The sequence below is a fragment of the Felis catus genome, chromosome D4, assembly GCF_018350175.1.
Source record: "Felis catus isolate Fca126 chromosome D4, F.catus_Fca126_mat1.0, whole genome shotgun sequence".
NCBI lineage: Eukaryota > Metazoa > Chordata > Mammalia > Carnivora > Felidae > Felis > Felis catus.
In genome coordinates this window covers 3,038,431-3,053,867 of record NC_058380.1, presented here as the reverse complement: position 1 = coordinate 3,053,867, position 15,437 = coordinate 3,038,431, and the positions used below count along the sequence as shown (strand labels likewise).

Here is a 15,437-nt window from a genome sequence, read left to right as displayed (position 1 = left end):
GTTTCGTGTCCTCCCTGAGCCCCGACCACAAGGGACAGAGCCACTGTGCCCGGCTCCCCCAGCGGCCCGCCACTGAGCCCCACGGCAGCTGCTGCTCACAAAACCCACACCCCGAGTGTGGACTGTGCCCTGGAAGGAGGCGAGCTCCCGAGAAAGCAGAGCACGAGACGGAGCCGGCCGCTCCCCGCTCATCCCCCCGCAACGCCAACCTCGACTGCAGAGAGCCTCTGCCTTCACACCAGCAGGGCAAACACCCCGCAGATCAGGTGGCCGGACGTGGGGTCAGGACGAGGACGGAAACCGGGCCTGGCCCCACGGCCGGGGCACGTCATGACAGGAGGGCCCGGCGCTCAACGCCAGAGCAAGCACCACCCGCCCCGGACGGTCACTCACTCCCGGAATCTCCGGCTGTGGATCCTGGGGCAGCCAGCGCCGTCGGGGACCAGGCAGAGGCCGTCCGCCTCCTTCTGGGGCTCGGTTCTCGGCGGCTCTTCTGACTTGCGTTGCCCCGTGGGAGTGGGGGCCGCCGACTCCTCCGTCCCCTCTGCGACGCCACAGAGAAAAAAGAGGCCGTGGCACGCACCTGCGGGGTGGGGTCTCCAGAGCAGCCCCGTCACCACGCCACCGCTGGACGCCACACCGGGCGGGCTGGTGACGGGACGCATGCTGACGGCTTGGGAGAAACAGAAGGACCACCTCCCGCTCTGCTCCCTCCCCAACCCGACTTAGCCACTGACGATCGCTGGAGGGACACTCCTACAATTTACCATTTTAGCTGTCCCGAAACGGGCAGTTCAGTTGCCAGATTTAATTTTGAAATTTAACCTGAAGTTCCTATCACCCAGTTTTAAATTACACAGTTCTTCACTCTTCATACATAATGGTTCAGACCGCTTCTTCAGCAAATGACCCTTTGGTGAGATCCAAACTCAAACATCCCAACTACGAGCTTCAAGCTCATGGTACCCCCGTGACTTCTGGAGACTTCCAAGTACACGGGAGGGGACACGTCACCAGAGGAGTCTGCCCACCAGGACAGCACATGTGATGGACGACGTCTGGGGGGCGGACCCGGAAAAGCCCCGGGAAGCCCGCCTGGCAGAAGGCGTCTAAGGGTGGATGGCAGTGGACCCCCAAGCCCAGAGCCCCTCCAGGCACATGCCGACAGGAGGGGGCGCCCACGTCCTACACACACACACACACACACACGCACACGCACACACATTGCTGGTGCCCCTGCTTCTGGTGACCCCAGAGCGGAAACTCCCTGGATGCCCACCTGCCACGTGGCCTGTGAACACACCCCGGTGCCACGCGGCAGGGGACTACCGCCACAGGCCACAGACACGCCGCGGGCTGGAGGGGCACAGGTGGCAGGATTCCCCTGGAACAAAGTCTGGGCGAGGCCCCGGGCCGAGGGCACGGGGGCTGCTGTGCTTCTGAGCCGGGCGCCGTGCTCGCTCTGTGAGAAGTCCGCGAACCGCAGGCTCACGCTCCGTGTCCTGCTCTGAGCGCGTAGCTCAGTAGAAGCTCCCGAGCGTGTTCTCCGCACGGCACCATGACCCACGCTGCTGGGAGAACTGCCCTGCACTTACTGGCGGTCACCGTCACGGCCACTTCAGGTCGCGGGAACCGTTCGAGGACTCACGGATTGCCCTGGGGGCCTCGCCCCGCTGCCCCCGGAGCCTGGAGCGCAGGCGCCGGGAGATGTGTCCGCCCACGGGGGCTCCGACAACGACCCGCCTTCACGACCGGGCTCCCGATGGCCCCGCACACGGCCGCCCCCGCTGGAGCCCGCGGGGCAGCAAACGCGCTCCGTACCTGAGGGCTCGGCTTGTTCCAGGGCCTCGTCGCCACCGCTCTCTCCGTCCAGCGCGGCGTCACTGGCAGGAGCCGGGCTCACGGCGTTTTCTTGGAGACGCTGCTGCTTTCTCTCCTGCCGTTCTTTCAAAATAATCTTTAAAATTAAAGAAGCGATTAAAACACCTACACGCTTGTCCTCTTAAATGAAAAGCTCTCCTGTAAAAACACGCCACCCGAGGTCAGCTCGCGGACACCGCGCCTCCCGGGGCCTGCAGAGCCGGGCACGCTGGACCCGGGCCACCTTCCGCCGGCCGCGACAGCCCCAACGGGACCCGTATCCATGGAATCTGAACGGCAGGCAGATGACCCCGCGTCGGATGAGAAGGAGGACGTCACGGCCAAGCACTCCCCGCCTGCAGCAGCAGGGGTGCCCTGCCGCGTCCCTCTGCCCCGTCACCCAGGGGGGGACCGCTCTTCAGAGAACCACACACGCTTCTTCATAGGGCACATGCAAGGGGAGTCCACATCCACACGTAAAACGCTAGGGGCCGGAAGACGTAACACACACACAGGAGAGTCCTAGGTTTTCCCGCGCCCAGTTTCAAGTGGCCACCCTGTACCTTCTTCAATGACGTCGGCTTCTTGGCCTTGGGGACCTCCCTCTGCTTCCCCTTCTTCATCAGCGGGGCGCTGGAGTCCAAGGGGTTGTGTGGGGTCTTCACCTGGCTGAAGTGGCCCTTCTTCCCCGACGCAGGGTCTCTGGAGAGAACCGGCACCGCCCCAACTGCCACACGGAGGGGACGCACTGATCAGGCCGCCGCCACACTGCCCGTCCGCCCGTGACCTCCCTCGTCCTCATCAAACGGATGTTCACACAACCCTGTCACGGGCCACGGCTCTCAGGGGAGTTTAGTGTCTTCTGGGGGAGATCCAAAAGAGCCGTCAACTGATCTGGGGAAAAGCGTCGTCCTATCCCTGTGATGGCACCTGCACGCTGCCCGGGAGAGGGCAGACTGGGGGTGGGGTGGGCCCCCACCCTCCTGACACTAGGTGTCTCCAGACAGCGCGTACTCACGACGGCTCTCCCGAGGAGTGCCTCCCCATTTCCAGCTGACCCTGCCTCTGCAGAAGGGGCCACGGGATTCCACACATCCCTCCTCCCTCCCTAGCTTATAAGATTCTAGGAATTCTTCTAGCGGATTCTCGAGTTTTCCAGACATAAATACACTCTCCTCGATCAGCTCCTGTGCAGCTGGTGACATCAGCCCACCATCCACACAAGATCACAGCTGTGCCTTGCCGTTTCCGCTGCGCTGTCCCATCCTGCTCCCCTTCCCAGCTCGTTCTGGCTGCGAGGAAACCCTCTCTTCCCTTTCTCTGGGACCATTTGCACACACACACACCCCAGAAAAGAGAACGGGACAACACCCCCCACGTCCCCACCATCCAGCGTCAAGGACCCCACTATCTCCCTGCCCTCCTCGGGTCTGGAATACAGAGGTTACTGGCGTCTTCCCTGGCGGCACGCCGGGTGCCCTGCTTCGGCACACAACGGGTCTGCACTCCAGCTCCAAGCCACCGCCAGCCCCGTGCAGCTGCTGGGATCTCCGAAGCTGTGCTCCCACGGTCGGTTTGAGACGTACACACGACGAGCCGTTCTTGAACCACCCCCCCACCCCCCCGTGCTGACCCTGCTCACATCCGCTCGCTCTGTCCCTAATGCCACCTCCCAAGGCAGGACCTCCGCCGGGCTCCTGTGACTCCCGCCACCTGGGCCCCTCCCGTCTGCCCTCCGCCGGGCGACTCTCCACACACGGCACGAGCGGGTCGCCCGGGATCCCTCCCACACGCACAGTGAAGATGCCAACCCCCAGCCCCAAGAGCAGCCACCAAGCGGGACACAACTGTCATGACCGATCACGTCAGCCCCCTCGGACGCGACCAAAGGCTGACGGCAAACGACACAGCTCTACCGGTGCTCCATCGAAGTCCGGTGGGAACAGCACGGTCTGGGGCATCCCGTCCGGGGTGCTCCCATTCTCTCCCTGCCGACAGCTGGCTGCACCAGGGCGGAGGAGCACCCGTGAAAACCTGCAGCTTCACGGTCTCTGCCGGAAGGGGCTGCTGGATTCAGAGCGTGAGCGTTCAGAGAAGTGACCCGGCAGCAGGCAGGGCAGGCAGCCTCGGCGGTGGTCGTCTGCGGGCAAGCAGCAGGGCGAGAGCCAGGCCGCCCACATCCCTGCCGGCGACAGAGCCCTCGTGCGTGTGCAGGCATCGCACGAGTCCCAGGGCCCCGAGCCACGGCCGGCCTGAGCACGGCCCGCAAGCGAACACACACCTGTGACCACACAGGCGGAGGCGCCTGTGCGATCTCCACGCGTTTGAGCACAACCTCCGGTGTGTGTGCCGTGCAGATGCGGGAGTGACCCCTGGAGCGCCACAGACAGTAGGAACAGGGAAAAGCCACCGAGCTGAGACACCAGCGAGCTCTCAGATTCAGACCTGCGCAGTTACTAAAAAATCCCCAACGAAACCACTGCCATCGCTGCTCTCGGGGGTGGGGGTGGGGGGTGGCGGGATTCAGAATCCCGAGCTGTGACAACATGCTAACTAAAATGTTCACTGTTCTCAAGAAATTCTGAGACTCTCGGAAAAGGATGAGAAGAGAAGCCGGGTGAGCGCCGCTAGCTGCGGGCCGTGGCCGACGAGGGACTCGAGGCAAATGTGTGAGCACATCTGAAGCCAGGGATTCGATGAATAGAGACCGTAGAGACGGCCCCGCAGTAGACCTGACACGGCAGAAACGCCAGTGAGGACGAAGAGGAATCGATACAAGCGATTCAGTTCCAAGAAAACACTCAAAGGGATTAAGAAACGCGAACCGACCTGAGGACAGTGGGGCGACGGCCCGCAGACTGATGCACGCATAACGTGGGGTGAGGGAGACGAGAGAAACAGGCCTGAAAGTTCCCGAGTCTGAGGAGAGCATCGGTGCCCAGAGCCAAGGCACAGCCAAGGCAGGGCGCACGGAGATAGATGCACACCACACGCGCCCGGGCCCAGTGCCGAAGGTCGACCACAGAGAGCAGGGGGACGGCAGTTCACCACAACGGGAGCGGGACCAGGGGCACCTGCCGTCTCGCGGACGACAGTGGAGGCCAGAGCGTGACGGCACCCGGAGCACAGGCACGTGTGTTGGCCAGCCTCCCGGCGCCATTTTTCCAGTCAGATTTGCACCCCGTGTCTCTCTGCAGCAATTCGCACAAGATCTTAATCTTTTTCATCATTATTACTGCTTGTGGTGACCTGTGACCAGTGATCTTGGGACTTCCCACCGCAACTGTTCGGGGCCCCACGAACCACGCGCGTGTAAGACGCGGAACCTAATCGGTAAGTGTTAAGCGCTGACTGCTCTACTGACCGGCCGTTCCCCGGTCTCTGTCCCCTTCCCTGGGCCCCCCCAGGCCCTGAGACACAGCGGCACTGAAATCAAGCCAGCTGACAATCCCGCCAATGGCCTCTACGTGCCCAGCCACAAGAAGGCCCGGTGAAAGCCGAGACCAGCCAAAGGCCTAGAGCTCTTGTGACCGCCACGGTGGTTCCTGAAGGGCGCTAACTGCCACTCCAGCGAACGCACGGACAGTAAGAAAGTAGAAGCGGGAGAGCCTGGGTGGCTAGGCCGGTAAAGCGTCCGACTCTTGATTTCGGTTCACGTCACCATCTCACGGTCACGAGATCAAGCCCTGCATCAGGCTCTGTGCTGGGACCTGCTCAAGATTCTCTCTCCCCCCTGCCCCTCCACCACTTGCATGCCCTTTCTAAATTTTTTCTTACTGTTTATTTTTGACAGCGCGCACGCCCTAGCAGGCTGGCTGAAAACAGGCCTAGGGTATTCGCAAAGGGGGAGGGGCAGAGAGGGAGACACCAAATCTGAAGCAGCCTCCAGGCTCTGAGCTGTCAGCACAAAGCCCAACGTGGGGCTCAAGCCCATGAACCGAGAGATCGTGACCTGAGCCGAAGTCGGACACTTAACTGACAGAGCCACCCAGGTGCCCCTCTATTTCTTAACAGAAAAAAAAAAAGGGAAAACAGCCTTACTGCTGATGTGGAGAACGTTTTAGTGGTCTGGACAGAAGACGAAACCGGCCGCAGCCTTCCCTTCAGAGAAGCCTAACCCAGAGCGAGGCCCTGACTCTTCAGTCCCGTGAAGGCTGACAGAGGTGAGGAGCCTGCAGAGGACGAGTCTGAAGTGAGGGGAGGTGGTTTCGGGAGGTCTGAGGAAGGAGGCCGTCGTCCCGACGTGGAAGTGCGGGGAGGGGCAGCTGCGGCAAGTTCTCTAGAGCATCCGGCTGAGGGAATCACGACGGCGGCCACACTCACCGGCAGGTGTTCGGGGCCGAGGCCAGAGCCTCCCGTAGGAAGAAGAGGCCACCTAGGACTTTCCGTGGCTGGAGAGGAGAAGTCGGCGCCTGGCTTCAAAGCTTCCAAAGACGGGCCGGCCGTCTCATCGGGGCCAATGCGGCTGGTGACTTTAAGTTGAAGCCAATGCTCGTTGACCATTTTGAAAATCCTAGGGTCTTTTAAGGCTAAATCTTACTTCTGGGGAAGACAGCAGAGTAGGCGGGTCCTAGGCTCACCCCATCCCATGGTTACACCTAGATAACAGCCACGTGAGTGTAAATAACCCAGAGAAGGACCTGAAGACAGGCAGAACAGACTCTCCACAGCTAAATGTATGGAAGAGGCCACATCAAAGATGGTAGGAAGGGTGGAGACATGGCCTGGAGCCAAATGGACCTGTAGGACCGTCCACAGGAGGGAGAAATGCACCAGGTGCAGAGTGGAGAAGAGGAGACCCCACACCAGACACCCAGAACCCACAGTGGGAAGATGAATCACCACACTTGGCTTTGAAAACCGGACAGGTCAAACACTGTGGGTTCTTAGTCAAGCAGGGCACAGCACCTGAAACGTTAAGAATCAATAACTCTGTGCCGGGAGAACTGGAGGGCTACGGGAGACGGAGACCCACCCTCACAGAGACAGCACGGTAGCCTTGCGGAGATACAGCCTACAAGCAGCAGGCTGAAAACAGGCCTGGGGTATGCGGGAGGAAGATGCGTTTACTGATCTCAGAGCATGCGCCGGAGGGGCAGGGATCCTCGGAAGACTTCCCCCAGAACAAAAGAGCTGGCAGGTGCCATTTCCCTTCCCCACCCCCCAGCCGAGACACCCAGGAACCTGTGGGAACCAGCACAGAGTGAACACTCTCCACCTTGCTTGGTAACACTGTGTCCTGCCCACACCCCAGCCCTGCCCTCTCCTGAGGACCTGCCCCCCGACCCTGGCCTCGGCAGCTTTCTGGGGCAGAGCTGCAGGCCCCCTCCCACAGTGGACTGGACCTTGCCAGCACTGTGCCCCTCACTCCCATGCTCTTCTGCAGACCTACCCCCTGCATCCAGGCCTGCCTCCGGGAGTTTTCCTTGTGCACCGCAGGTCCCCAGTGGCAGCGGACCAGCAGGGACCTTGCTGGTATCGGGAGCTCCACCCCAGAGCTCTCCTGTCAATCTCCCCCTCCAACGTGCCCTGGGCCCAGGCCCATCCAAACCAGTGCCACAAGCCAGGCAGTGAGCAAGCAACTCCACAAGAGCCCAGCACCACTCCCAAGTGACTCCTGCCCCAGGATAGGGGACAATCACCACACACACCGGTCCGACTGTGGCCCCAGCAGTGGGCAGGGGTCGGACATCTGGTCTGATTGCAGGACCCACCCACCAACACAAGCTTCTCAGGAGACAACACAGGGAAAGCTCCCTGCAGTTCGGTCGGTGCTACCACATTGCTGGCAAACATCCGGTCTGACTCAAGCCTACAGCAGCCCCTGACTGGTGAGCTCGCAACACTCACAACACTGTTTGGGACCAAACACTGCCCAAAACAGGCACAGAGAGCCACTGCAGACTGAAGGAAAAAGTGCCTAGGCCACAACAGTAGGGCACATGCAACACGTGCAGGTGACGTCCCTGAAACGCCAGGCCCTAGGGAACAGGGGACACTGCACCACAGGGCACTGCAGAACCTCTTCCTCATAAGGCCACGACTTCCAAGAGCAGGAGACACAGCTGACTTTCCTAACACACAGAAACAGAATTAGACAAAATGAGGAGACAGAAGAGTATGTCCCAAAGAAAGAACACGGCAAAATCGGAGCAAGAGAGCTAAGCGAAATGGAGTTAAATGATATTCTTGACAGAGATTTAAAGTAATGGTCATAAAAAAAACTCAGTGGACTTGAGAAAAGAGTGGAGGACCTCAGTGACACCCTTGACAAAGAGAGAGAAGATGTAAATAAAGAACCAATCAGAGACAAACAACTTAATAACTGGGTTAAAGTGCACGAGATGGAATAAACTGTAGACTGCAGGAAGCAGAAGAAAGAACCGATCAGTGACCTGGGGAACGTAACAATGGGAAACGAAAACCATCAAGTAGAAAAGGAGAGAGAAAAAGAATAAAAAATGAAAAAAGACTAAGGGAAGGAACTTAGCAGCACCATCAAGTGTCATAACATTCATATTATAGGAGTCCCAGAAGAGAAAGGAGGGCAGAAAGCTAATTTAAAGAAATAATAGATGAAAACTTCCCAAATCTGGGGAAAGAAACAAAAATCCAGATGCAGGAGGCACAGAGCTCCCCTGCCATACACACAAAATAAACCCAAGGAGGTCCACCCCAAAATACTTAGTAACTAAAATGGCAGAGGGGCACCGTGTGGCTCAGTCGGTTGAGCGTCTGACTTCGGCTCAGGTCACGATCTCACAGTTTGTGGGTTCGAGCCCCGTGTCGGGCTCTGTGCTGACAGCTCGGAGCCTGGAGCCTCCTTCGGATTCTGTGTTTCCCCCTCTCTCTGCCCCTCCCCTGCTCACACTCTGTCTCTCGCTGTCTCTCAAAAATAAATAAATGTATAAAAAACAAAAAACTTAAAATGGCAGAAATTACTGATAAAGGGACAATTTTAAAACCAGTGAGGGAGAAAACAGTTACATACCAGGGAAACCCCATAAGGTCATCAGCTGGTTTTTCAGCAGAAGCTCTGCAAGCCAGAAGGGAGTGTGGCACGATCTAGTCAAGATGCCCAAAGGAAAAAACTTGCAGCTGACGACACTCTAGCCAGCAAGGCTGTCATTCAGAATAGAATGAGAGATGAAGAGTTTCCCAAACAAACAAAAGTTAAAGGAATTCATCACCACTAACCGAGCCCTACAAGAATTTTTAAAGGGGCCTCTGCAAGTGGAAAGGAAAAACCACATAAGCATGAGTAAGAAAGGCAGGGAGCACAAAAGCAGTAAAATTAAGCATTATCTATAAAACTCAAAGAATTCATAAAATAAAAGGATGTAAACTATGACACCATGTACCCAAAACACAGTGGGAAAGGAGTAAAAATTTAGTGCTTTTAGAATGGATTCAAACTTAAGTGACCAACCACTCAATACAAACTATGTATAAGATATGATATGGAAACCTAATGACAACCACAAACCAAACACTGGTAACACATATGCAAAAATAAAAAAAAAAAAAAGAACTCTACGTATATCACTAAAGAAAGCCAGCAAACCATGAGAGAAGAGAGCAAGAGAAGGAACAGAGACGATCTACAAAAAGAATCACAGAACAAGTAACAAAATGACGAGGAACATGTTTCTATAAATAATTACTTTGGATGTAAACGACTAAACGCTCCAGTCAAAAGACATAAGACAGAATGAACTAAAACAAAACAAAACACTTAAATGTTGCCTACAAAAGCCTCATTTCAGACCTAAAGCCACATGCAGATTGAAAGGGAAGGGATGGAAGAGTGTTTATCCTGCAAAGAGAAATGAAAAGATAGCCAGCGTAGCAATGCTTTTATCAGACAAGATAAACTTTACCACAAAGACTAAAACAAGAAACAAAGAAGGACACCCTATACTCATAAAGGGGACAATGCAACAAGACAGTAACTGTAAACATGTAGGCACCCAACGTGAAGGTGCCCAAACACAAAGCAGCTACTAAAAAACATAAAGGGAGTAATCAATAGTAACACGTTAATAGTAGGGGGCTTTAACGCTCCACTTATGGCAATGGGCAGATAATCCAAGCAGGAAATCAGCAAGGAAACAATGGCTTTGAATGACACATTTGACCAGATGGATCCAACAGATATATTTAGAACATTTCATCATAAAACAGACTGTACACACTTTTCAAAGCGCACATGGAACATTCTCTGGAAGAGATCACAGATTAGGTCACATAACCAGTCTCACCCAATTCAAAGAGAGAGAAGTCATTCCATTCATCTTTTCTAACCACAGCACTATGAAACCAAGAATCACAAAGAAAAATTTGGAAAGACCAAAAATAATTGGAGGTTAAACAACATACTACTAAACAATGAATGGGTCAACTAAGAAATCAAAAAGCACGTGGAAACAAATGAAAATGAAAACATGACAGTCCAAAACCTTTGGGATGCAGCAAAAGTGGTTTTAAAAGCAAAGTTTACAGCAATACAGGCCTACCTTAAGAAACAAGAAAAGTCTAAAATAACCTAACCTTACACCTAAAGGAGGTGGAAAAAGAACAAACCAACCCTCCAAACCAGTAGAAGGAAAGAAATCATAAAGATTATAGGAGAAACAAATGATATGGGAACTAAACAAAAAACAAAACAAAACAATAGAACAGATCAATGAAACCAAGAGCTGATTCTTTGCAAAGATCAACAGAAGCGATAAACTTTTAGCCGGACTCATGGAAAAAAAACAGAGGGCTGAAATCAACAAAATCAGAAATGAACAAGGAAAAATAACTAACACCACAGAAACACAGAGGATTATACGAGAATATTATTGAAAATTATATGCCAACAAACTGTACAACCTGGAAGAAAGGACAGATTTCTACTAACATATAACCTCCACTAAACTGAATCAGGAAAAAATACAAAATTTGAACAGACCAATTACCAGCAAGGAAATTGCATCAGTCATCAAAAACCTCCCAACAAACTCCAGTCCAGGACCAGAGGGCCTCATAGGTGGATTCTACCAAGCATTTAAAGAAGAATTAACACCTATTCTTCTCAAACTATTCCAAAATATAAAAGAGGAAGGAAAGCTTCCAAATTCATTCCATGAGGCCAGCATTATCCTGACACCAAAACCAGATGAAGACGCTACAATAAAAGAGAACTGCAGGCCTCCATCACTGATGAACACAGATGCAAAAACCCTCAAGAAAATATGAGCAAACTAAATTCAACAACACATTAAAAAAAATCATTCACCACGATCAAGTGGGGCTTATTCCTGGGATGTAAGTGGGGCTCAATATTTGCAAATCAATGAATGTGATACATCACATCAACAAGAGAAAGGATAAGAACCATATGATCATTTCAACGAATGCAGAAAAAACATTTGACAAACTACAACCACCATTCATGTTAAAAAGCCTTAACAAAATAGATCTACAGGAAACACACTTCAGCATAATAAAGGCCACACATGAAAAATCCACAGCTAACATCATCCTCAATGGTGAAAAACTGCGGGCTTTCCCCTAAGGTCAGGAACAAGACAAGGATGTCCGCTCTCACCACTTTTATTCCACAAAGTACTGGAAGTCCCAGACACGTTAATCGGACAACAAAAAGAAAGAAAAGGCTTCCAAACTGTAAGGAAAAAGTCAAAATTTCACTATTTTTAGATATGATACTATATACAGAAAACTCTAAAGACTCCACCAAAAACTACTAGAACTGATAAATGAATTCAGTAAAGTCACAGGATACAAAATCAATGTACAGAAATTTGTTGAGTTTCTACGCACTAAGAATGAAACAGACTAAAGAGAAATTAAGAACAGTCCCATTTACAACTGCGGCAAAGATAATAAAATACCTAGGAATAAAGTTAACCAAGGAGGTGAAAGACACGTACTCTGAAAACGATACAACCCCAGTAGAAGAAACTGAACATAACACACACAAATGGAAAGATATTCCATGCTCGTGGGTGGGGAGAACAAATATCGTTAAGACGTGCATACTACCCAAAGCAATCTACAGATTTAATGCAACCCCTATCAAAACATCGAAGCATTTTTCACAGAACTAGAATAACCCTAAAATCTGTATGGAACAACAGAAGACCCCGAATAGCCAAAGCAATCTTAAGAAGAATCAAACTGGAGGCATCATAATCCCAGACTTCAAGCTCTACCACAAAACTGTAGTAATCGAACCAGCACAAAAACGGACACACAGATCAATGGAACAGAATAAAGAAGCTAGAAATAAACCCACAATTGTATGGCTCACGGACCTTCAACAGTGGAGACAAGAATATATAATGGGAAAAGTCTCTTCAACAAATGGTGCTGGGAAAACTGGACAGTTACACGCAAAGTAATGAAACAACTGCTTTCTTACACCATACACAGAAACAAGTTGAAAATTGATTAAAGACCTAAATTTGAGACCTGAAACCATAAAAATCCCAGAAGACAGCATAGGCACTAATTTCTGACACTGGCTGTAGCAGTATTTTTCTCAATATGTCTCCTGAGATAAGGGAAATACAAACAAAACTACTGAGACTTTATCAAAATAAAAAGCTTCTGCCCAGTGAAGGAAGCAATCAAACTTAAAGACAACCTTCTGAATGGGAGAAGTTACATGCAAATGACATAGGCAATAAAGATTAGTATCCAAAATACATAAATAACTTACACAACTCAACACCAAAAAAAAAAAAAAAAAAAAAAAAAAAAAAAACCCAAAACAAAAAAAAACCCAAAAGGAATGCCTGGATGGCTCAGTTGGTTGAGTGTCCAACTTCGGCTCAGGTCATGATCTCAGTCTGTGGGTTTGAGCACCATGTCGGGCTCTGTGCTAATAGCTCAAAGCCTGGAGCCTGCTTTGGATTCTGTGCCTTCCTCTCTCTGTCTACCCCTCCCCTGCTCATGCTCTGTCTCTAAAATAAATAAAAACATTAAAAAAATTTTTAATAAAAAAAAAAGACAAAAGACATGAACAGACACTTCTCCAAAGACAACATTCAGATGGCCAACAGGTGCCTGAAAAGATGCTCAACATCACTAATCATCAGGCCTCTAAAAGCCCTCCCTTTGCTCCTGCCCTGTGCCTGCCGTCTACCCCGTTGCCAGCCAAGGCCACACCTCCTGTCTCTAAGAACCTGGGAGTACAATAAAACTGTGTTCTCCTGAGCCTCTCCTCTGTCTCCTCCTGTGGCCACCCCTGACTCACCATCCCATTAAAAAATACAGAACAAGGGGCGCCTGGGTGGCTCAGTCGGTTAAGCGTCCGACTTCAGCCAGGTCACGATCTCGCGGTCCGTGAGTTCAAGCCCCGCGTCGGGCTCTGGGCTGACAGCTCAGAGCCTGGAGCCTGTTTCCAATTCTGTGTCTCCCTCTCTCTCTGCCCCTCCCCCGTTCATGCTCTGTCTCTCTCTGTCTCAAAAGTAAATAAACATTAAAAAAAAAATTAAAAAAAAAAAATACAGAACAAGCCCAAAGCTAACTGCCGAGGAAAAGCGGACTTTGCCCACACGTAAAGGTAAAAGCAAATTACCAACTTCTACCAAAGCACCTGGGTTGGTCTGAGACACACAGTCAGAGCCCTGCAGACCTTTCCCAAACAGACGAGTTGAGACAAGTAAGGCTCAGGGAGGGCTATCCGAGGGGCAGCGGTCCCGGGCGTTGGTGTGTATGTGCCCAGACTGGTGACGGACCCAAGCGTGGATCCTGGTAAGAATGCAACTACCAGCATCACTGAGACAGTCCAGGAAATTGAAATGGAGGCTGGACGTTCGATGCTAATGAGAAACAAGCCCTCACACCGCTGGAGGACGGCAGAGTGGTGCGGTTAAACACACAGCCACCATCAGCCAGGGCCGCCACCGAGGTCCTCCGGCGTGCAATGACATAAAGCCTACCGGTTGCTTTAAAACACCTCAGGAAAATAAAAGGTAGGGTCAGAGATGCAACAAGACCGACACAGCGCTGACAAGTGCCGGAGCTGGGTAAGGGGCACGTGGCGCGAGGGTGCACCGCCTTCTCTCCCTTCCGTTACCCTCCACGATAAAAAGTGAAAAACAAGAACCAAACAAAAAATCCTACCGAGTGCTCCTTAAACCCCCCCCCCCACCACCACCCAACAGTGATTCTGGTGCCCCTGACGCTCAGCCTGAGCCGTGCCCGGAGTCCGTGCCTCCTGCGCACTCCCCACTGGTGGTGCCACGGCAGGCGGTCCTAGGGACGCGGCACGAGGGAGGGACACTGGATGGGGGACATGCTGCCTACTGGTGCCTCGACCCCTGTACTCCGGCTGAATTAACTGCATTCAGATATTTCAGGACTGTACGCTGGGCGTTTAGTAAACATCACCATGAAAGTAGCACACAACCGTCCTCCTGCCGTAGCCACAAGAATGCGATTCAGAAATGCTCAGTATGTACCACTCAGCGGCCCGTACAAAAACGATCCACAGGAGAGACAGCATTTCCAATTTTTAGCTTCAAAAATACGCCACCTGCACCCCCCACCGCCCCAAGAATGGCTGGAATGAAGACCGACGTGACCAAACGTCTGTGAGAACCAGAACTTTCACACGTCACCGGTGAGCGTAAAACACACAGAAGCAGTACGGAAAACGGTCTGGTACGTTCACCAACGAAGTACATCCCTGCCACATGGCCCAGCAATTCCACTCCCAAGAGAATCAGAACCAGATACTCAAGTACTGGTTCGTGAACATTCACAAGAGTATCATTCACACAGCCAAAAGGGGAAACCACCGGCATGTCCGTCGATGGGTAAGTGGCTACACCTGTGGCCACTGGACTATAAGTCAGCCACCAAAGCCAGTCGAATGCCCACAGGAACACGGACGAACCCCAAACGTGTGTTGCTCCGTGAAAGCCGACCGACACGAAAGGTCACACAATCGCACCATCCCGGCTATCGAGCACGTCGGAACAGGCAAACGCACAGAGAAAATGCGAGCTGGTGGCTGCCAGGGGCTGGGGAAACGCAGGGCTGACTGGGTGGGGTCTCCCTCTGGCACGATGGAAACGTGGAACCAGAGAGACGAGGACCACACAACGCTGTGGATGAACTCCACACCACCGAACTGTGTCCTTTAAAATGCGTACTTTTGTGGTACCTGAACATCACCTGAATGAAAAACAAATAGGAACGACAGACACACATATACAATGTGAGTAAATCTCAAAAACAAACACCCTGACGCACGAAAGAAGGCTTACACGAAGGAGCGTGTACCACCAAGTCCCTTCACGCGAAGCTCTCGGACAGGAAAAACGATTCCGTGGCAGACCTAGAATCCACACGGGGCTGCCTGGGGCAGCGGCAGGGACGGGCTGGGAGGGGCCGGAGGGAGCTCCGAGAATGCTGACGGGAGTCTGGGTCCCACAGGTCTGCGTGTGCCAAAACCCTGCAGAGGGCCTACCCAGGATGTGCGCACCGCACCATATGCATGCTTCGCCTCCAAAGAGAAACGACCCATAAACGGAGACTGAGCTCTAGGTGATGATGTG

General features: G+C 52.7%; 1 protein-coding gene across 10 annotated transcripts in view; it reads right to left on the bottom strand.

The window, feature by feature from the left end:
• Positions 1-15,437, bottom strand: part of SECISBP2 (SECIS binding protein 2) — a 40,993-nt gene that overhangs the window by 6,321 nt on the left and 19,235 nt on the right. For all 10 annotated transcript variants that reach the window (XM_023243228.2, XM_023243231.2, XM_045043227.1 and 7 more), the window contains 3 exons: positions 2,424-2,587; positions 1,822-1,957; positions 394-544 (listed from right to left, as the gene is read on the bottom strand). In XM_023243228.2, coding sequence (XP_023098996.2) covers positions 394-544; positions 1,822-1,957; positions 2,424-2,587 — 451 coding nt within the window. The remainder of the gene's footprint in view (positions 1-393; positions 545-1,821; positions 1,958-2,423; positions 2,588-15,437) is intronic.